The 24,236-nt window shown below is 33.6% G+C and overlaps 1 protein-coding gene across 1 annotated transcript in view; it reads right to left on the bottom strand.

Moving 5' to 3' along the window:
• Positions 1 to 18,087: 18,087 nt before the first annotated feature.
• LOC149067581 (endoplasmic reticulum transmembrane helix translocase) overlaps positions 18,088 to 24,236 on the bottom strand; it is a 121,279-nt gene continuing 115,130 nt past the window's right edge. The window contains exons 22-25 of the mRNA XM_089252424.1: positions 23,494 to 23,636; positions 22,391 to 22,502; positions 21,139 to 21,282; positions 18,088 to 19,545 (exon numbers count right to left, since the gene is read on the bottom strand). Of these exons, the coding sequence (XP_089108550.1) occupies positions 19,438 to 19,545; positions 21,139 to 21,282; positions 22,391 to 22,502; positions 23,494 to 23,636 (507 nt within the window). The 3' untranslated portion in view covers positions 18,088 to 19,437. The remainder of the gene's footprint in view (positions 19,546 to 21,138; positions 21,283 to 22,390; positions 22,503 to 23,493; positions 23,637 to 24,236) is intronic.

Here is a 24,236-nt window from a genome sequence, read left to right as displayed (position 1 = left end):
ATTTAGGAGGTAATGGTTACACCCAGGTTACATTTGCATGCATTGTGTTCTTTTTCTCCTGATAAATTTCAACAGGAATGTCGTTTCAACATTTACGGAGCGGCCGTTTTGAAACGCGCTAATGCATTAACATTCATGGTAGTCTTTGATGACAATTCTTTGTATTAGTGTGTACTACCACCTCAAAGTTTTTCCCATCTTTTCTGAGCCACCCTGTATACTAAACCCTTGAGAGTTGGTAAAATATATCGTAATGTATTGTATTAGCAAAGAAAAATGAAAAGATTTAAATCCTTTTTGGATGAGTGGCAAAAAAAAAAAAACTTCAATGAGTTGAGCTGAATTCGGACCTCGATTTTCAAGTTCTCACAGTCCTCAAAGCAGAATGTGCCAAAATGTGCGACGTACATCGCAGAACAACCAGTGCTGTTGCAGAACAATCTGGAAGAATTTTAAGAATAGTGTAGAAAAACGCTATTATGTATATGCAAATTTTTACCGCAGAATATTTTCAGTCAGCCGAGAGCTCGTTGCAGAACATCGCAAAACATTCTGCTTTGGGGCTCACAGTATGATACACTACCACCTACAACATTTCAGCTATTGGATTAAGGCCAAACACTGCTTACTATCAAAAGCATAAAATTTTAGTGAGAAGCCCGCTGAAACGTAAATTTTGGTCTTTTTCAAAATAGTTTACTACCTTCATCACTCGTTAGCATTAACTGCAGAATTTTCATTTTTCCCTCACGCAAATTAAAGTAAACAATGTTTGTATAGCATACAGTGTGTTAATTGTAGTTATGTTAATAACAAAGCCTTGTTATTGAAAGTACAACAGATCCTACAGTATTACAATAGTGTGGATTATCGTGAACCTAGAAGCGATGTTATTGGCTAAATAGAGCTCTTCACTGGAAAAAATCTTACAATCATGGAATAGTAGTGCACTTGCAAAATGCACGGCCCGGCAGCAGTGCCGTCTTAACACATAGGCCCACGCGGTAACCTCACAAAAATGATATCTGGTTGAAGTTTCAAAAGTAAGCATGTAAATTTGCTGGGTTGGGCTTCAGAAAAATCACTTGGCCGAGGGAGCCATGATGCTCTTAAGACGCCCTGCTTGGCAGTTGAGAAACACTGGTTTAGATACCAATTGAGACAGAATTCAAATCAACAAAATACAATCGAGAGCCCATCGAACTTATTACAGAGTTATCCTAGACAAGGATATACAAGACAATACAGAGTTATACAGACAATCCAAGTTTCCGAATGATGACTTGCTCTCTTTCAACTAATTTTTCAGTTTCAAACAAATATATTTTGGCATTGTCATTCTGGAGTCACATAATTGTTCTCAAGGAAGAGAACATCTTTATGTAGAGGGAAGATGTCCTCTTCACTTGTTAATGAAAGGTAAGAAAAATTGGCTACATGCAGATGATTTTTTCTTTCCAAAGAATAAAATAAGCATCTCTGCCCTTACAGAGACAAACATCCTATAATGAGTTAATAGTCATTATGTATGCTAAAACATATGCTTCACTTTCTTCAGAGGCTTGCACAGTAGGTGCAATAAAATATGTTTATGACCCTTTTTTTTCCGAGGTCGGTGTACTATATGAAATTCTTTATTAAAGCTACTCTGCAAAAAACAATATAATGTATATAAAAATGATAATTTTACTTGATAGAAAAACAAATTTTAAAGCTATTTTTAAAAAAGTACTTTGACTAAGTATGAATTAACTTTTTTTCATTTTTAGAAAGCCATCGGAGTACCTACGCAGGTTTGACTTTCAGGGGAGGCATACTGAGTTTAAGAGGAGAGCACAAGGAATCACTCCCTGCGAAACTTTGAGTTATTAACCTTGAAAAAATTTTAAATTAACAGAAAGAGTGAATACCATAATAGTATTTTTGTCTTCTACCAATGGTGCCAACAGTCAAAAAAAATTTCAACTAGATTCTACATCAAAAACAGAGTTAATTTTAGCCTATACCATCTTGGAAATGTGCATTATGTTAATAATAATTATAAAAAAATTGGTAAAAGATCTCACAAAGGGAAATGTTTAGCAAGCTTTCTCCAATATCCAATGACTTCAGCCAAAGTTGAAAGAAGCAAAAAGTTGCTGAAATGTTCGCGTTTTGTATGTTTTATTATCTCAGTTTTTCCAGGATAAATGCATAAAGTTCAAAATTTTTATAACACTTATTTCTTTTGTGTAGGTCAGCAAAAATTTGAAATCAGCATTTACCATATCTGTACTTATTAATACAAAAGCTAGAAAAACAGAATAAGATTTAACTGACAAACAATTCTGATCTGCATAGGACCAAATTAGAAAAAGACCTTAGCAGTAAAAATTGTAGATAATAAAAAACCTTGATATTCCTAACACAAAATTTCATTTAATTCTTCATCCTTGTTTAATGGAAATTTATCAGAATACTTGTCTTAAAGGAGAGAGAATACTCATAGGTATTTAAAAACTATCCATATCATGCAAAAAAACAAACTAGACTACAACCACATAGGAAAATTTAAAAAAAAAAAAAAAAGACTAGATTTCCCGCTGGCAACTAAATGGCTGTTTTTCCAAATAAATGACCCTGCAAAAACACTAGATTTGGTTGTAAAACAATCAAGTTAAATACAATGCTTCTAGATCAGCTAAACTCAACCTTTCTGAACCCAAGGATAATAAAATGACTGAAAAAAATTTGATGGACCACTTAGATTAGTGCGAACATATTGCTGAATATGTTCAGCAATGCTATATTGAACATATAGCATTGCTGTTTTTTTTTTTTATAGAGAATAGCTGTCTTTTTTAATAGAGCTTATTCAAAAATTTGTGTAATCTTAAGATAATTTTCATAAATTAAAAATCATGAAATATTTATGGTCATAATTATCATATCTCATACATGTCAAGCTCAACTTCTTTTGTGCACTTCATTTCAAAATTCATTGCAATTTCTAATAGTCCTTTATTTCCCATCCATTGGTAATTTTTCAGCAACAATTAGTGATTTCGCTGACTTATGACAACTTTTCTGACAATTGGCGTATTTAATATGCTAATTCCCAATACTGTTTCCCATATTAGTCACATGGTTATGATGTTTTCCTCATGAAAGAGAGAAATAAATTTTTTACAGAGATTTGCTGCGGTCTTTAATTTCCACTTTCCATTCGCAAATTGTAGCAATATGAAAGTTTGTCATAACTTGTATTTTTGGCTACATTTAGTGATAGCACATATTTAGTTCGGGGATCAACATTCCCCATATTTCCTCTATGAAATACAGTTGTCCTAAGTATGATGGTCTAATTTTTATTTGAATCTGAAAGGACATTACAACTATCAATTATAATTAGAATTAACTTATAAGTCTTTTTGTGGACCACAGGTTGAGAAACCCTTCTCTCTAGATCATTCAATGGGGGAGAATAGTCATTTTACATCTACTATTGACATACTTAGAAAATGATTTTAGGTACCGTATTACCTGCCAATCTAATTGCTTTCAACTTCCTTCTTTTATCACTGAATGCCCATGAATCTCTTACATTTATGAACTCTCTATAAATTCCCTTTTCTTACCAAAATAAAGATCTTGGAAATAATCCATGAACCAAGGGGGATGCATTCAGATTGAGCAATGTCATTCAAAATATAGAGGAAAGTTTCTCCCTAAATTCTGACTTTTGATTCACCACTCGAAATGATTATAGCTGGTTTTTGAGAGTAACCACCAACATTCCTCTCAAAATTGGTTTTATAAAAACATAGAACCAGTTGATTGATACCAGTTTTACCTGCAGAAAAGTTACAAATACAGGCTTCCCTTGCTTTACACAATTAATTGGTTCTGTGAAATCATCGCATAAAGCAAGTTGGATTTTTCATGGTTAAGATAAGGGTTTGTCGTGAAATGAATGAAATCTTTACACTAGTACACAAAAAAGTTTGTAAATAGATTATTAATGGAGCTCATTGCATTCATACCTTTTTATAACATCCAATTTCATCTCAAGTGTGATAGCTGTTTTTTCATTTTGAAAGCCTCATCACATTTACGACTTTTATATCGATAATGTTTGTTTCAGATAATTCTAAAAACGTAGCCAAGCTTCTCATTTCTAGAACTTTTGTTCAGTCTGACCAGCCACTACACTGCTGGAGCAAAGCAGTGCACACTTGAAGTCATGTGGTCATGTTCAAGGCAGCATTTTGTTCTTTCTTGAGTGTACGCAAACCCCTGGCATATCACATTTAAGGACAATGGGCTAATTTGGGTTGGGTCAAAATACCCTCCTTAAAACTACAAATCAAACCAATTTACAGATACAATGTGAAAGCAGCATCTATATTCTCTTAAAGGAATTGAAAAATAGCTGACTTTGAATTTATATGATAAATTTTCAGAATTGTGTTATAGAAAATTCGCGCAAAGGGAAGGATACCTGTAACGCTAACAACCCAATGGTCAGTCAAACTCAACAAGAAAAATTCCCCTCCCACACTTTAACATGTTCAAAAAGCTCATTGGAATTACTGAGAATCAAATTCAAAATAGAGATACTCCTAATAGATTCTTAAATCAGTTGATACAAAAAATTGAGGACCCATTGTGAGAAAAAGAATGTAATTATGTTTGAGAAAAGATGTAAATAATATTCTACTACTTATAGTCACTCCAACGAATTTTCCAGTCCTTAGAGTGACCACATAAGGGTTTCATTGTATTATTTTTCACAAATAAAAAAAAATACAATACAAAATTTTATTTCAAAATACCACATAAATATTTAAATGTACTGTGGACATACAAGATGTACATCTAAATGCTGTTACAATATCAAGGATCTCAAAAGTTTAGATGACTAAAAACTTAGTATTTAAATTAACAATTGTTTAAGAAAAAAAATGTTTTCTTAAAAAAAGAAACACCTTCAATTAATGCAACAATTTTTTTTATCACAATTCATTCTCCTACAAAAATCCAATATCATAGCATGCACCTGAAATACAATATTTCACATGCAAACAGACAATATAAATACATTATACAAGTATAAATACATTTTATACACACATTTCTGGTCACCCCTCTCCCTTTTTTCTTGATAAACAATAAATTCAGGAAGAAAACCAGTTTATTAGGACTTATATCTTTGTTTAAATTGAAGAAAAAATTGTGATAATGCAATATCTCATTGGCAAGATGACTTTCTTTACATTCTCATTCTCTTCCAAAAACGATAAAATTTTTGTGGGTAATACTACTTTAGTTTCTTCACCTTTAAAAAAGAAGAAAAACTATGGAACATGACCTTCTCCACACAACTTAGATTTTAAAGTTATGTTATAAAATAAACTATGAAAAATTCATTTGTTTCAATGGCAGAAAGGGATTAATTTGCAACAAACATGTATTCAAAGCTAGATAAATATGAAACAACTATATATGGTGAAAATGATTTAGTAAAACAGTTACTCAAACAGTTTTCAGCCACCTCATTGGGCATTTTGTCTGTTGTGGCGTTGTATTTGTATTAGTTTTGGTATTTAAAAAATTACCTTTTTCAGATTTTAAGGAAATTTGGATTAAAGATTTTTCATTTCAAGTGAAACAAATTCCAAAGAGACAAGGAAGACAAGGTTGTCCAATTGAAATAAGTGAATGCTAAGATATCATTGATAAAACTCTTTCAACAGACAATAAATCAAAAAAGAAAACCTACCAATAATAAAATGTGAAAATTCACAGTAATAATTATTGGAAATTTGTTTTAAAATGGATACTTTAGATGTAAATGGTCTGAAATCCCTTGAACAAGGGATAAAATTTCATTAAAAATGAACAACATTATTATAATGTAATATATCATTTACTTGAAATTGATCACAGACATCAGTATTGGAATGATTATTCTAGAACAAGATATCAGTCTATGACAAGCCAAAGTACAGCGACATGAACAAACTGCATATCATATGGATTTTATAAATACAGGCGTCCCTCTCTTTACGCAACTAACTGGTTCCACAAAATAAAGGTGAAACAAAATCGTGTAAAGAGAGTTGAATTTAACATGAGAAAGATAGGGAGTTGGTTTTCTTCAAAAGGATTAAAGAAATTGAAGCCAACAGCAAAGGAATTTTTTTTAATGAATTAATTATTCAAACTCATGAATAAATTCCATGAATTTAAGCAATATGAATGAATTAAAAATTACTTCTTTTTTCATCTTCACTATATAATTCTGATTGGCAAGTGCAGATGTTTTCTTTCCTGAAGAGCTTGGTAAGATAGGCTGATACCCCCTTTTTAATGAAACATTCAAGATTTGGCTGACAAGCAGCATTCTTAGTCTCTTCATAAAAATTTCAGAAGCAAAACCAGACAGAGAATTTCACATATTTCTCGCAAATGTGAAAATTCTAGTTTTGCTATAACCACTTTTTTTGCTTAATTTTCTCATGTCATTGTCAATGCATTACCAAACTTTGTTCATCAGCGAGATCTAGTGAGTTGTATCTGCAAATTTCTCTCAAATTTGTCTCAGCTACATCAAATCCACTATATTATAGTTAAATCCTTTGACGACGAAATACATCTCTTCAATATTTACAAGCCTATTTCCAGGATTAAAGTTTAACTCCAAGCCAAATTTTACAGGTTAGAATTCCTAAAATTAACTTTTAAAAATTGTGTAAAGCCAGGGATACCTGTACGAAAAAAATCCCAACACATAACTGACTAATAACACTTTAAAATGAAACATTACAAGTGCATATACACAATGTTCCCGCTCTTGCTGCTTCTTTACACACTAAATCATCAAAAACGCCAGTGTATATGACATATTACTCACACTATAGGGAAAAACTGGTTTGCACAGGAAAAATAAAAATTTGAGGGAACATCACGTACATATATCTAATGCACTTTTTATGCCATGGAAATTTATTAAACTCAGAATATTTTTTACATGCTCCCTCTCTGAGAAGTTACGATTTCATGGGTTTAAATATTTTTTAATCTTCTGCTAGCATCTATAGACAGCACTGTTGAGATAAATAATAAATTATAACAAATGAATTATAATTAATAATTATAATAATCCATTATAATAAATTATCAATAAAAAAATGAATTACTAATAATCAATTTGATATACCTTTTTCTCAATTTATTCCTTGAAGTTTCAAGTGACAAAAGAATTAACAAAGTGATAATTAATGAAGGTAGTTATTGATTTACTACTTATACTATTATATGACTGACCTTAAAATAATAAGATAAAAAAAGCAATTTCAAATAAGGAAAAAATTTTTAACATTGAATTCAACTGAACAAGTTTGATTATAACTCAAACCAATAATTGAAAATTGGTCATAATACATCTGTAAAGACTCATTGACCTCCTCCTAACCAGAACATGGCCTGCCGCTGTCTCAACGAAAAGATATAAGCAGGTGGTCAAAAGACTCGTTGACCGTAAAATATACATAAACGTAAAATAAACAAAATTCATCAACTTAACTCTTTATGTATCACATTATGAAAAGTAGAAAAAGAAAATAATAAATATTAAATATAAATATAATAAATAATTATCCTACAAATTATTTGGTACATCATTTTAGTTCTAATTGAAAACAAAAAATAAATACAATACTGTTTTTCAAACAATTAGTCAATACATAACAAATTGTCTAACCCCTGGTACTTTTAAATACCTAACCATCTGTAGATAAAGAGTTAATATAAGTTCATCAGAACTTACAGTAGCTGTAAGTAAAATACCTAATAACAACATGATCCTCACATATTCCCAAGGGATGAGCATGATCTGTCCAGGGAATTTGTAAGTGTTAGTAAACATCCATGCCTGCACTGGGATTCGAACCCAGACCTGTACAGTGAGAGACTAGCTTCCTAACCACTGCCAGGCAGCAAACAAAATTGTATTTTAATTTTCAATAATCATCTGATTGAAGCAGAAATAAATGTATGAATTCTGTACTAAAAAATAACTAGAATTTTCAAGTCTGGTTTTGTTTGTAACTATTTTTTTTTCACTTGACATATTTTTATTTAAACTGTTAATTTTACTTACTAGAGTGCTAAAAAGTCAAGATTTGTTCAACACATTTTAGGACTTAATACACAGTTGACTCTTGGCATTTATGGTTCCCTCCCACCACTTTTATATAATTAGAAATCTTTTATTATAAGACTGTTGCCAACACTCTGCAATAGATTGCTTTTGTGTGTGCGTGTGCAGAACTGGCCCTAAACAATCTTTTCCTGTTGATTTTAAAAGAAAAGATATTATATACAACAAATGCTTCTTAATTAACAACTACTAATACACACAAAAGAGCCTGCATGGTTTCATGCTAACAAAAAGCTGTTCAAAATTATATTTTTAAAAAAATTGTCTAACATGCTTTTATGGTGTAAAAATTAACGGAAAACAAGTTTCAGTAAATTATTTAGAAAAGAAAACATCCTAAAAAAAAGTTACATACCTCAGCAAATGTTCAAAGTTGCCAAAACTGATGGAAAAGACTCAAAGAATATTTGTCAGTATGAGGAACAGTGGGCCTCTGGCTTTGAGGCGAGAAAGGACATATTTGTGATGCTGTTTCAGAAAAATGTCTCTACATTTATAATAACACCTTAATGTCTAATACGGAAAGCAGTCATGAGGCATTAACAAAAATTAACCAAAACATGTTGACTGTTCCTGAAGCTGAGGAAACATCAGACGAAGTGGAAGACATGCTACTTTGAACATCAACTCTGGTATAAAAACTCCGGTAAAAAATATATGGTTAAGGAGACTTTCACAATTTCATATTAACTCGATGTGGTCAGAAGCACCTATATAAAACAGGTATCTGGGGAAGCTGTTAAATCAGTTTCTGCTGCTTAAATGACAGGATATCATGATTTAAGTGACTTTGAACATGGCTTAGTAGTTGGTGCTCATGAGATGGGTCACAGCATTTCTGAGGTACAGATAAAATTTTTGTGCACAACCATCATAAGAACATACATTAAATATAAAGAATATGGAAAAAAACATCAATTCTCCAACAACGGTGCAGGCGGAAAAAGATCCTAAAGGAACGGGACCACAGACGACTGACCAAAATCGTTTCACGAGATAGACAGGCAACACTGCCTCAAATCCCAACAGATTTCAATGTTGGCACATCAACAAGTGTCAGCATGCGAACTGTACAGTGGTCCCTCCTTGATATGGGCTTTACGGGACGAAAGCCTACTTCAGTACCTTTGATGACTGCAAGGCGCAAAATTATGTGCCTCGCCAGAATCGTCACTGGACTGTAGATGACTGGGAACACATTGTCTGGTCTGACAAGTCATGTTTTCAGGTGTATAAGACTAAATTAGGACTAAGTTCATGTCACGTTGTCCAGACCAGCAGAGGTGCTGACATGAAGAAAACGTTGGGGGGTGGGGGAGACAAAGTTGCTGGCCATCCTGTATATACAGGAGACTCAAGCATGTACCTAGGAGAGAGAAGGTGCATTGCATTTTTTTTTTTAGAAATTATCAGGGGTAGGGCTCAGCCCTCTTACAAAATTTGTTGGGGGGGGGGGGGAACTCAAAATACCTCAGCCCCTAGGTTCCATTGCCTATGGTCCCGAGTGCTAAAGGAAAGCCTATATGATATTATATGCGGTGGGTGTACCAGTTTTTCTTTTCAAATAAGGAAAAAATTTTTAACATTGAATTTAACTGAACAAGTTTGATTATAACTCAAACCAATAATTGAAAATTGGTCATAATACATCTGTAAAGACTCATTGACCTCCTCCTAACCAGAACATGGCCTACCGCTGTCTCAACGAAGAGATATAAGCAGGTGGTCAAAAGACTCGTTGACCGTAAAATATACATAAACGTAAAATAAACAAAATTCATCAACTTAACTCTTTATGTATCACATTATAAAAAGTAGAAAAAGATTTTTAAAACTCAAACTATAGCCAATGCAATATTTCTCAGAACTCTAACCATGCTCTTTTTATGCTTGGGAGTCATTCCACAATAGACCCCTGAATTGTGTAAGGGGTCTACTGAAGAAATGTACAAAAATCAAGGAAACCACCTCACAATGAGCATTTGGTAAACGTCATATTTTCAGAACTAAGGTGTCTATGAAGGGTATTTTTAGACACTCACTTCAGAATGATCATCAGCTCATAAAATGTGTTTCAAAAAGAGAGGAGGGAGATGTGCTTTAGAAAATGTGGGAGTTGCCTTGACTATGCTTTCAGATGAAGAGCTTAAAAGCAGTTTTGAAAAAATGGTAAGAAGAAAATTGCTCCACTTTACTCTCTTCGCTCAATACTACACAGACGAAAGCACAGTGAGAACGGCAAAGAGAAGCACATAGTTTTTTTTATTTTCCTCACTAAGGTATCCATCCTTTTAGCAATTTTCCTTAAGGAAAAAAAAATAAAGTATTCAATTTTATTCATAAATTTATTTTCAGAATCAAAAGTCATTCAGGAGAATAAGCACCAACAGAAAAATTTTGATTGAGGGAAGAAATCGCCATACCCCCACTGAGTTAGTCAAGCATGTTGTAGATCATTTAAAGAAATGGCCTCCTTCCATCCATCCACCAATTTCTCTTCTCCGTGTGACCATGTGACAAAAGTGTCATCAATGCTGTGAAGCCATGTTGCTGGCCAGAAGAAAGATGTGATTGCTTGTTTATGAAACGAAACTTTCCAGGAAGATGTTGCCAATAACTAGACTAGCTGGACTTCACATGGCTATTCCATCCATTTATTTTAGTTTGTACCATCCAAAGGAAAGCATGTAGTCGCCAGGCATAGCAGAAAAAAGATCCACATATTTTTGCGGAATATCTCATCAATGGAAGAGTTGATCAACTTTGTCCAAGAATATTCAATGCAACATCACTTTTCACTACGGTCCCTCCAAAAGTCAAATCTCATGATTTTTTACATTGATGAGATATTAAGAAGACACCATCAAATAAGGAAAATACACAAAAATACAAAAATCCTAATGCATTTCGACACCAATGGGTGCCATCTTCAGAGGAAAAATATTTAACCATTAGTCATGCTGACAGAGTTTCCCACTTGGTTTGAATACCAAATCTCAACGCTCGGTTGCTCAGCGGTGTCCGTTCACTTCAAACGTTGTGGTCAGAATGAAGCTGTGAGTTTGCGTGAGATACTAATGCTGTGTCTTGATTGGACGCTTGCGGAATAGTGCTACATGACTGGTCTATTTGGATTTTTGTAGAATTCCCGCTCAATATGAATTTAAGCCATGGTGTTGCGATCTGAGGCAGTGCCATTTTAACGCATGGGCCCACTTGGGCACTTGGTCCAGGGGCATCACAAAAATGAGAACTAATTGAAATTTTTAAGGTAGAGCATCCGAAAATCCAATTGGCCCGGGGTGCCCATGGCACTCTTAAGATGGCCCTGATCGGGAATGTAGATTTATCATTTACTATTGTATTTTTGAAGGCCCAAATATATGTGCCTTCCTAGAAATCTAAATTAACTGTGGACTTGACTTTGTGAAAAACTCTTGCTTCTTGAAATTTGAATCTATGACCCTCTTGCAAACAGTGAGCGGCAATGGTCCATTTTTCACATTCCCGATTCTTACACAGCGAGCGTGTTCATTCAATCTTGCCTTTATGGGTCTCCTTGTCTGTCCTATATAACCAAGAGGCAATCACCACATGGAATGTAATAAATGCTCCCATTGTTGATTCTGTGGTATAGCATCTTTAGGGGGCATGAAACCAAAGTTTTTAGTGGGCACATCTATGGTTGTTAGATTAAAATTTTTAAGAATCGGTTTGATCTTCAGTGAGAGTATTGGATCATAGGATATGACTACACTTTCTTTGAGTGGCCTCTCTGTAATATTTTCTAAAGTGGTTCCTCGTGCTGGTTTCAAGAATTTTATACTTATTTCGTCAACAATCTTAGTGTTGAACTCCCTGTCTTTCGCAATTGCTCTGATGGTTTCATGTTCATGGTCTAACGTGTTCCAATCTGAACAGATGTTAAATGATATCTCTACATAAGTACGAAATACCGAAAGTATATGTTACATGCGATGACAAGATCTGAAATGAGGTGGTAATGAGACCGCGAAATGCTTACGATAGACAGAGGATTGGAACTGTGATTTCTGTTTAGTTACTAATACGTCCGAGAAAGAGTTCATTGTTAGTTTGAAATTCGGCTGTGAACTGAACTTGGGGTTCTATGTTATTCATAACAAGTAACAATTGTTCGAAGTCATCTTTAGAGCAGTCCCAAAGCACAAAAGTATCGTCCCCGTATCTCCGATAAAATTAGAAGGACACAACATTCAATAGCTTACTCTCAGAGTCGTCCATATCACACAAAGTCGGCGAGATGGGATTGCCCATTGCTAGAACATTTGTCTGGGTGTAAAACTTGTCATCAAAAGTGAAAACTGTTTATGAGCTACATAGTGTGAAGGTGAGATAACATATTTCTTCTACTTCAGGCTGTGAAAAATTGTGTGTTTTAAATCATCTTTCCAGACAACTGATTCTACCAGCTATAGGAATGTTAATAAACATTAAAACTACGTCAAAAGACACCCAGACAGATGGTCTTACAATGGGCAATCCCATCACACAGATTTTGTGTGATATATATATGAACGACTTTGAGAGTAAGCTATTGAACGTTGTTCCCTTCTCATTTTATCGGAGATATGGGGACGATACTTTTGTGCTTTGGGACTGCTCTAAAGATGACTTGGAATAATTGTTACTTAGACCCTCAAGTTCAGTTCACAGCCGAATTTGAAACTAACAATGAACTCTCTTTCTTGGACGTACTAGTATAACTAAACAGAAATCACAGTTTCAAACCTCTGTCTATCGTAAGCCTTTTGCGGTCTGATTATCATCTCATTTCAGATCTTGTCATCACATGCAACATATACTTTTGGCATTTCATACTTATGTAGAGAGATCATTTAACATCTGTTCAGATTGGAACACATTAGACCATGAACTTGAAATCATCAGAGCAATTGCGAGAGACAGGGAGTTCAACACTAAAATTGTTGACGAAATAAGTATAAAATTCTTGAAACCGGCATGAAGAACCACTTTAGAACATATTATAGAGAGGCCACTCAAAGAAAGTGTAGTCATACCCTATGATCCAATACTCTCACTGAGGATCAAACCGATTCTTAAAAAGTTTAATCTAACAACCATAGATATGCCCCCTAAAGATGCTATACCGCAGAACAAACAATGGGGCATTTATTACATTCCATGTGGCGATTGCTCTCTTGGTTATATAGGACAGAAAAGGAGACCCATAAAAGCAAGGTTAAATAAACACGCTCGCTGTATTGCTAGATTTAAATTTCAAGAAGCGAGAGTTTTTCATAGTCACACACAAGTCTACTTGATTTAGATTTCTATGAAGGCATATATATTCCGGCCTTCAAAAATAGGTACCACTATTCCACAAGCATCCAATCAAGACGCTGCATTAGTATCTCACGCAGGCTCACAGCTTCATTCTGACCATGACATTTGAAGTTACAGACATACTTTTTTTCGCTGAGCAACCGAGCGTTAAGATTTGGTATTCAAACCAAATGGGGAAATTGTCAGCGCGACTAGTGGTTAAATATTTTTCCTCTGAAGACGACACCCATTGGTGTCAAAATGCTTTAGGATTTTTGTATTTTCATGTATTTGCCTTATTCGTTGGTGTCTCCTTAATATCTCATCAATGTAAAAAATCACGAGATTTGACTTTTGGAGGGACCTTAGTGAAAAGTGATGTTGCATTGAAGTTTGACAATTTTATTCATTGGAGCATATCAAGAGCATAAACACAATAGAAACAAAAAAAATTTTAACAGCTACTTGCTTTGGGGTTGCTGTTATAACTCATTTCTGACACTAATTGAAAAAAATTTGAACTTAAAAATGAAATCAGGATGCATATAGAAGTTTGTTTGGTATGCCCTTATTTTTATTAATTCTGTCGATATTGTCTTTTTTTTTTGCAAACCAAAAAAACTTTCAGATAACCCACTGTTCTTTGCTCGTCAAGACAGAACACAAATTTTTGAAGTAATATTCCTTGACTAATTCTAAACATGTGGACAACAAAATTTTTTATGGAATTGATGTACACCAAATGACAACTGAAACCTTTCTATGCACTCTAAATAGCTTTATTGCCTCCTTTACTCAAAAAAGAACAGATTCCTACTTCCCACTTTAGTTTGTCTCTACACTCTACAGAGGAGCTCAAGGTCGCAAATCCTGGGAAGTAAAATCTTCAGATTGTGGTTTTTGGGGAAGAGAAAAAATAAAAAAAATTAAGGATAGTTTAAAAAAAATTCATTATATCGAGGGGTTTTATATGTTAAATAGGGATTTGAACTTCGATTTTGCCAGAATTTCGGAAAAAAATTCATTAAAACAGAGTTTGTATTATGTACAGTGGAACAGGATATAACAGACTCCCATTAGCTTCAAGGCGCGAATGCAAGCCAATCTTCCAATTAAAAATGGAGACCTAGCAGAACTTCAACACAATATTTACATAAGTATGATAATTCAAGCATCCACAACTTTTACTTCCAATATGGAAGACAGATGACAGAACTTCTTTGACATCAAACAAACACAACTCTTACATCATGAAAAGGTTAGGGCCATGGATACATACACAACACATTCCAGCATTCATAAATTCGTTAAAAATTCTACAGAGGAATGATATCAGCTAGGTTTGTATATACATAAGGGTAGTATTTCTGTTCAACAGATTTTTTTCATGACTGAAGGAAGAGATAAGGATTTCAAAAGTCTGTTCAACCTACAACGCACTGCACCCGCAGTGTGGGATCCTTCTTGAGTACACTATATACAGATGGATAAAAAAAATGCATCACCTTGTAATTGTACTCCTGTGTCTTGATTATTACAGAATAGTCGTAATGGCTGGTTCATCATGCCCACTGAGATAATTATTCAAGTCCTACAATCAGAGAAAGACGCAATACCCTACTAATAGCTGGGGTCTATAAAATACCTTGCATATGTGACCAGAAGTGTATTGGAATAACAGATTTCTATTCATTCACTAGAATAAACGATCATGAATGATGATGTAGATTAAGTCAACGGTAGCTGAACATGCTGTCATAACAATGAATATAAAATCAAATTCTCTGAGACCCGGCTGCAGAAAAATGAAGACCCCTTCTTTCCGCATATGTACAAAGACCATTGACACAGTAATGACAAAAATTTCAACAATCAGAGAGAAGAAATGAAGCTCAGCAGGATGTGGATGTCCGCTCTAAAAAATTTGAGACCCTTTTCATTCCATGGCCACAATGGACATAAGCAAGACAACCAATCAGATAACTCAGTGCCACTCCAATTACAGCCTTCTTTACTCATGGATAATGCTCATGAGACATCAGTTCTGGTCATGACCAATTCTAACAAAGCAGCGCCTGACGAGCCAAAAAAAAATATTTGGTAGTCTCTCAAAAATTCAAGCCTCGAAAAGTGAGTTTCTGGAAAATCCAAGGCACTGAAAAGTTTTGAATTTACTTTTTGAGACCCTCTTTCTCACATTTTTTTCCCTCCAAGAACCCAACTTCTTTTTTTCCAAGAATACTCTTTTACATGGTACATATGTATTGTACAGAAATTTCAGCTTGAAAGGGACTAGGCAGCCCCCAGCCCTATAATAGGGGTAACTGGTGTAATAAACTATTAGACGCCCTTGAATGAATGTAGACTATTTAAAGTTTTGGAGGGATTGCTGAAAGAGGAGCAAGTTTGATTGTTTTCTTCTTAATGATGAACAATGGCACTGTCCCCTAATTGTGTGGTGCTGAATCTGGCGCAATATTGACCATGTTTTACATACATTTTTTTCTTAACTGTTGCGCATGTTAACTGTAATTGAATGTTCATGTGTGTTGTGTGGCCATGCCCATAATGAGCATAAATAGCGTTCTGTACACCGTATATTGCTTTTTTTGCTGATTTTAACTTTAATTTTTTTCTAGTGATCCAATTATGTTTAGTTCTTAAAATTTTTATACTACTGTTTTGTTGAGTTTAATCTAATAAATTATTTGCATTCTCTGTCTTGTATCAATATTATTCCTGAACGTTAAATGACACTTAAAAAACCCCAGATTGGGATGACCCCAATTTCAAGCATGCGAGAGTTATGCATGAATTTTTTAGCCAACTTTAATACTCACATTTCTTAGTTTATCTTCAATATGCTGTGCATGTGGATTTCATCCCTAGTCATTTTACGACACTTGCAATATTATGACGGACTGTTGCTGATGGAATACAGTGCTGCTTAGGGGAGTGGCGAGTTTGATTCTTGATACACAAAATAAAAACACTGCTCTACGAGAAGAATCTAGTGGTCTGATTGACTACCATGTGACACAATATGGCCATTGTTCTTTCAATGTTCACAAGACTGAAGAGGGAGTATTTGTACTGCTGAAACTGTTGCAATATTGACTATGAGTTTAGAATATATTTTTTCTTAACCATTGTGTATGTTAACTGTAACAATGTTGTGTGTTATGTGGCCATGCCCACAATGAATATAAATAGTGTGCTGTACAGCATGCTACTCTTCGTCTATTTCAACTTCCTGTTGATCTTTTTTTTTAATTCAATTATGCTTAGTTGTTCTCAAAACCATTTTATACTAATGTTTTGTTGAGTTGAATAAATTAATTGTTGGCATTCTCCATCTGTACTTGTACCGATGTTATTCCTGAATGTTAAACAACACTTCACTTAAAAAAAGCCAAAACTGCTTACATAAAATCATTGGAAAGACAGTTGAAAGCTATCAGTGTTGTTTACCATCAATCCCGTCCCCAAATCTTCCAAATCTCTGAACTTTGCATCCTTTTCACATTCTTCATTTTTGAAACAGTGTGGCATCTATACCTGATTAAGGATTAAAAATATAGAAAGTATGCTAGTACTGCTACTAGCGTTTTTTTAAAGTGAAACTAAAATTTAAAGCATTTTTCATTGTTTTTTGGATAAGAGTTTTCAATAATCTGAGGTGGCCTCGGTCCCATCAACCTCAGATTATTGAGACTCTACAGTATATGTTGCGATCACTAGAAAGTTGGTCAGTCAGCTGCTGAAAAGTTTCAGACTTGTAGCTAGTAACACATATTCTAATTTAATATTCAGTAATGCAATTTAGACTAGACATCACCTGATGTCAACTAATAACGTTAGGAAAACATTGTGAAGATTAACTCATACCACCGACCAACGTTCTCTCTAAGCTGCACAAGCACATAGCTAATAACTGTAAAAATATGTGTTTAAGCTCGTGTAAAATCACTAAATACACTATTGGGGTACATAGCATACTGCCTTGCCACCCTCAGAAAGAATAGGCCTGTGCAAGTAATAAAAAGTTAGAGCATTGCCAATGACAATCCCTTTGTCCCCAGAAACTCATTGGTATAACTTGTATATAATTGTGGAAATGAAAAAAAATTCCCCTATTTACATATTTTGAGCGGGCAATTTTTAGCTGCAACGATAAAACGTCTATCTTGCTCCTAGGTACGATACTGGCACGATATTGTAACCCTGTCATCAGTCACCTCATTTGTTTTTTCCTATTTTATATTTTTTTACCAACTTGAATTAAAGAAAAAGTAGGAAAAAAATAGCGAACACCATTTTTCACCCTCTCGTTTTGAAAATGCAACAAAGGATTTCACACACTAACTTTCTGCACCAGAAAAGTTTTATATTCTAGTCAGACAGGGCAGTTGGACTGAGATCTCAGTTCTCTATTTGAGATGTGTGAATTGACAAAAGAAAATAAATAGCTTCATGTTTCAAATTAAAAAGTAAATATGAAAAAGAAGAGAAATAAGATTTACAAAATAACAAAATTGATTACATTAAAAAACCACATCAGCATATAAATTTTTTTTTTAAAATTGAAAATGGTTGATTAGATGATTCTAATCACATGGTTTGTTTTGCTGAACAAAGCACATTCTTTTTTGTTTACAGAAATCTTTACATCTGAGCTTGGCATCATGTTTCTGGAGAACAAAAATTCAGTTATGAATTCAGATTCAGTTCAATACATGTCAAAGTATAATATACTGGATATCCACTCTTATTGTCATACAATGGCTGATTCCTAAACCATTAGTCTTCCAATTAAAATAAAATATTTCAGTCTCACCTAAAACAACATATAAAATGCTTTTCATTTCAACAAACTGGTTCCACTTTAACCCAATTGTGTATGCAAGGTATTGTTTCCAAAGTAAAAACAGCTATATATGAAATGTTGCTGGTTACAAGTAATAATACAGTTGAAATACAGTAATTCAATATAATTTTACACTGTACTCATTGATATTTTGAAAGTACTGTAATTTAAAATATTTTTGGGCAAATACATAATTTCCATCATATTCACACACGCTTATTTATTAAATTCAACTTAAAATCTAATGAGGCTATTGGTGTACGCAGCCCCCCCCCTCTCTTTCAGCCAAGATTAGTGTTTATTTTGCAGGAAAAAATTTACCCCCCCCCCTCCCAGAAGGAAAAAAATCTGTAAACCACCTCCCTTGAGAAAATTCTGCATATGCCCATGAATGAGGCCCATAATGTTTGAGGCAGATCTGGTTCACATTCAATTTGATCATCACGAGTTATATGAGAACTCTTAAATCTTAACTGGAATGATGCATTTTCTGAAAAAGAATATGCCTGAACTAAATACAAATAATCATTTTTGTAACATAAAATTTAATTCATAAAAGAATGAATTACTTTGGTTTAGCACGAAAAGTGCATCAAAAAGTTCTCCCTATAGAATACAGAGACAATGTAAATATTTTTTCCTCTTTAACAGCACCTAAGATGATGGATGACAAAATTTAAAACATTTTCTTTAATAGGAAGAAGACTAATCGTTTAGGATTTATCAATTGGGTAACAAGAGGTAACCCTGTATATGATTTACAACAGTATCTGTGGACAAACATAAATTGTTTCAAATATTTTTCCTTTTTTTGCACTCGAAATGACTCGATGTTTGAGGAGTAATAATATTACTGATAGGAATAAAAATAATTGGAGATTCTTTATGTTTGCATGTATGACTGATTAACAATGTGTAGATTCCTGAAATACCACTGGCACTTTACTTGTCAGTTATCAGTTACTATGTAGCACTTGTCTTTCCATACACGAGCAACCCAATTTCAAACACTAACCTAAATGTTCTAGGAATATATTTCTGATCACAATGGTCTTAGTTTGCCTTTACCCAACACAATTAGACACAATCGATCCACAATGAAAGACAATAGGAAATCCAGACCTAGAGTCATAAGGAGTATTTTCTGAAACTAAACAAAAATGATAGAATATTAGAATAAATACTTTGCATAAATAAAAGAAATTTAATATGGATAAATTTTTTGATACAAGGTTTTATTTTTTTTTCAGCAACAAATTAAAGAATTTAAAAAAGACTTTACCTGAATAACATTATTATCATAGTTATTTTTCACATAAAATCTTATTTTAAGCACACAAGCACACTTTTTATCAACACAAATCTGGCATAGCTCCCATATTCAGGTGTGAAATATGTTAACAGTATAAATTTCCTTAACCCCCTTCTCACCAGGTAAACAGTATCGTAACTGTAAAAAATGCGAACAAAGATGTATACATGCATGTCCCTGGTGCAGAAGAGTTAATGGTGATAGACAAGAGTTGTAACCATCAGAAAAATCAGTTCAGCTGATGTCGAGAGAGATTTTTATTGAATAATAAAAGTTAAAATGTTTCGGATAAAAATAAGATATATGAAAACAATGTATAAATTTATGATGATCACTGTGTGTAAAGATGAATTAAATTGTGTTCTCAAACTGTGGGCCATGACACCCTGGTGCACCACCAACCTTTTTCAGCAGTGTCTGAGAGCACCCACCCAACATAGCCTTTTTGAAGAGATTCTTTGTTAAACTGCTCTGGGGAGCCTTGGATACGTGTTGATTAGGGTAAGGTGCGGCACAGGTGGAAAAAGTTTGAGAATCCCTGAATTAGATAATCAGGATTATCTTCTATGAACTAATCAGAAGATATTATTGAAAGAGCAAATGGTCTTCAAAAAGCACACTTCATTGAAATGGAAAATTGATAAAAAAAAAACTATTGATTGATTTTATCAGCATAAATGCAATTGTTCCCAACTTATGTTTGGTTTATTTTTCAAATTTACAAAAAAAACCCTTTTATTATCAACTCCAAAGATACCAGATTAAAGTTTTTTGAGATTTCTAATTTTACTACTAAACACTATTGCTTGTTAACCCTTACAGCGGCAATGACGAGATATTTCATCTAATTTGATCCACTTTATTTCGCCAATCCTGAATCCAGCTACAGTGTCAAAGTTGTTTTTACAGTCAAACATGTTTTCCGTTCCCTAACCTCTCAATCCTGTAACCTCTGCTAGTGGGCGGAGTCAGCTTTTGTTCAAAGTCTAATAACAGAATGGGAAGAGAGACAATATTTTCCCTATCCTTTGAGGTAGTATACAATTATGTGTACAGCATATAAATAATGGAAAATGATGGTTTTTCTCTTCCTTGTTTAAATTATTTTCTGTGTTGGGGGAAAACATCAAAAATAAAAAGCTCATGCAATAAGAAAAAAATATATACTTGAAAATAGGTGGCAGTTTCTACAAGCTTTAGTGATTTCCACAGTGGCATTTATAATGCAGATCGGGGACATTTTAAAAACCACTTAGAACTAAAATGATTAGTGCTATCCGTACGATCTTCAGTCATCTTGTTATCAAGTTTTTTTTCATTCCACAAACATAATTCTTCCTTCTAGAACAGTCTGTCTTGAAAGTTAATGATAAACACAAGCCATTAGTAAATTTAATGAAAAAAAGTGTTTAATAAAAGCAGAAAACTTACTTCTGGTTGAAATTCCACAATAGAAAACATATCTGCTAGTTCAGAAGACCATCCAGTGACAAGTAATACGATGACACCACCAGAAATCAATATGCTATGCATGAGAGGCTTGTTTTCTGATAAACTCTCCATAAAAGGGTGACCCTGTGAATCATAAAAAGAAAATGTTTTGATTTTTTTATATTTTGAAACTATATGCAGTCAGAAATTGATCTCCATAAAATGAAATTTTAATAAGAATGCTCAGTCTCTATTCGCTTTTCAGTCTTCATGCAATGAGTGAACCTAAATAAGAATGTTTCAGTTTTATTGCATATCGAATGTCAAAAAAGAAAGCTTGGATGAATGCAGATTTTATTTTTTTTAAAAAGTTATGATCTGGATACACCCTCTGCAGTAATTTGCATACAAGCCCAATGCAATTCAGTTTGAGAAATATACATTGTTAAATGACAACTGACACTTGCTATGTTAACTTGGTTATTATCTCACTTGTTACATTAATCATCACAGAATAATGTTATAAATTCTAGTTAAAGTGATTGATGATTTGATGTTTTCATTTCAGATACTCGGAAAATTTTTTCCATTTTGAACCTATGTGGAATGAATCTAGATCACAAATAATAGTTGTCACTTATGTCTCTCAACATTCAAATATACAGGGTGCATAGGTAACAGCATTTTGCTGGTAAACGACTGATTCTAGAGGCATACTTCCAATTAGAAAAGTATCCAAATAAAATGTAGAACTCAGATACGTAATTTCATGTTGCAAGGAGTTGTATAGGTATTAGAAATAAAAAAATAAACTTTTCATACAGACACCCTGTGCCCAAAAACCATCTCACATGACGCCAACAAAAAGAATTCCACGTTTCTAAGCGAAATATTTGCTGAGATATTTGAATTCGAAAAATGGAGGAATGAAGAGAAATAACAGTATTTAATGCAGGTAAAATGTTTTACTCTGGTACCAACCACATTGGTCACACAACTATCCTGTCCTACGGTTTGCCTATCTCTCTATCTGCTTAGATTAGATTTTGAACATATTGGCACAAGGACCAATTTGGTCAAACTGTGCCAACTCTATCTGCTTAGGCGATGACGTACTACTTCTACGGTAGCAGGTGTTTTCTAGCCAGCAGATGTTCAGTTTACACTTGCCAGGACTGTAGGTGTATAAAACAATGGAAAAAAAAATTGACAGCACTTTAAAAATATATTAATATGCTTATGAAACTTTTACCCTGTAATTCACAGCAAATGTACATAATTGCAAGGCCACTGATATTATGTAAACAGCACTGTTGAGTAATGAAGGCTTGAATTCTGCTTCAAGATCAGCAAATTTTTCAGCTCTAAAAAATAATTTTAATTGAACAACAAATGTATTATTGATTACCAGATTTATCCAAGCACATACATTAATTGTAAAAAAAAAAGTGCCAAGAAGACATTGTCTTTTTGGTGGAAGAAAATGAAACTTTACATGTGTATGATAAGCTTGTAAGACTTTTGTGTCAATCATCCATAGCTTTGAAAGCTAATAAATTTTCAATACATAGACAACAGTTTTCATTAACTTTTCAGGTTGTAAAGCCAACATGAATTAGGATTTTCCATGCAATGCTAGCTTGCTCTAATGTCAAGCATCTTCAGGAGTAAAAATGCAAAGTTGAAGACTGAGCCTATATTTATGTTTCAAGCTGGTTTGCCAATGTTATTTGATTGGTTGTTAGGCATAGAATTCGTTTATGGGTGATTTTTTTGCTATTATCTAATTGAGTGTTGATCATATTATTGGTCTCTCAGTTTGATAAGAGCAAGATCTTTTTGACTTAGTTTCCCTTCTTTCTTGTTTTTGTTTGAAAAAGTTGTTGCGCTTGTATATTTCAATAGCTTCCCTGAAAATCTTGAGAGAAGCATTTTGAGTTCTCTATAAAACTTGGGTGTTATTGAATAAAATATCGGGGCTGAGTTCCAGGGTTGTCTTAATACATGGGCCTCAAGAAAATAAGATCTGGTTCAAATTTTCGAGAGTAACCATGGTAATTGGTGGGCAGTCATTTCTTGCCAAGTAGAAAGCCTCAGAAAAATAAAATTTGCAAGGGGGACCCCATGATGCTTTTAAGATGGTCCAGTTGAGTTCTAGAACATGTTCTGCTACACTAGATTTCCCTGTCTGGTCCAATCCACAGCTACTTTGTGTTCTTCAGTCATAGCTTGATAATATAATTTTTCTCTTGATAGTACCAATGTACAACCACCACATGTGGCGGTTGCTTATTAAAGTAATTCTTTTTTCTATTCAGGGTAAAGTATATTATGTGTGTATATCATAAATCTTACTTTTCAGGAGTTCTTGAAGTTGCCTCACCAACTAAAAATATCAGGCAGAAAAAATGTATAACAAACTGTAGAACAACTGTCAAAACTGTATAAACATTGAATATGTTTGGAAGTGGTCTTTCTTCTGACAAAGTATTCAAAGGCTGCAAAAAGAATAAAAGAATAGAATGGTAAATAAGGTAGCACTTTAAACATCAAGTCTCATAAAAGCTTATAGTAGATTTCTAACTATGTTAAAATGGTTTACTACTGTGATATGGTTTTAATGGGTTTTTTTTCAATTTTCCTCCATTTTCCAAATCTGAATATCTCAATGAATATTGCACTTAGAAATGTGGATTTTTTTTGCATCAGGAGAGACAGGGCAACTACTTTCTAATTACTTTTTTGAGCACAGGCTGTCCATATAAAAAGCTAATTTTTTAATTTTAAAAACTATACAACCCCTTCAAAAACATGAATGAGACATATCTGAGTACTACATGTTTTTTAAATACTTTTCTAATTGGAAGTTACCTCTAAGATCAACTGTTCGCCAGTAAAATGTCATGCCCCTGTTATGTATGTACCCTGTATATTTTGTAGAGTAAACACATTTAAAGCACAAGTAAAAATGTAAGCAAATTTCATTTTGGATGAACTGTTCGACCTATTTGACAGGACGTGACCTCATGGAAATGTTTTGGTAACAGTCTTTTTCCTTCACTCGAGGAGGAAAGGTTAGGTGGTAGAGTCGAAAAAAA

This window comes from Pholcus phalangioides, unplaced genomic scaffold (genome assembly GCF_987345545.1).
Source record: "Pholcus phalangioides strain wild (caught in Gottingen) unplaced genomic scaffold, Ppha-v1.0 ptg000029l_1, whole genome shotgun sequence".
Taxonomy (NCBI): Eukaryota; Metazoa; Arthropoda; class Arachnida; order Araneae; family Pholcidae; genus Pholcus; species Pholcus phalangioides.
Note: the sequence above shows the minus strand (reverse complement) of the source record. Positions and strands in the feature narration are given on the sequence as shown.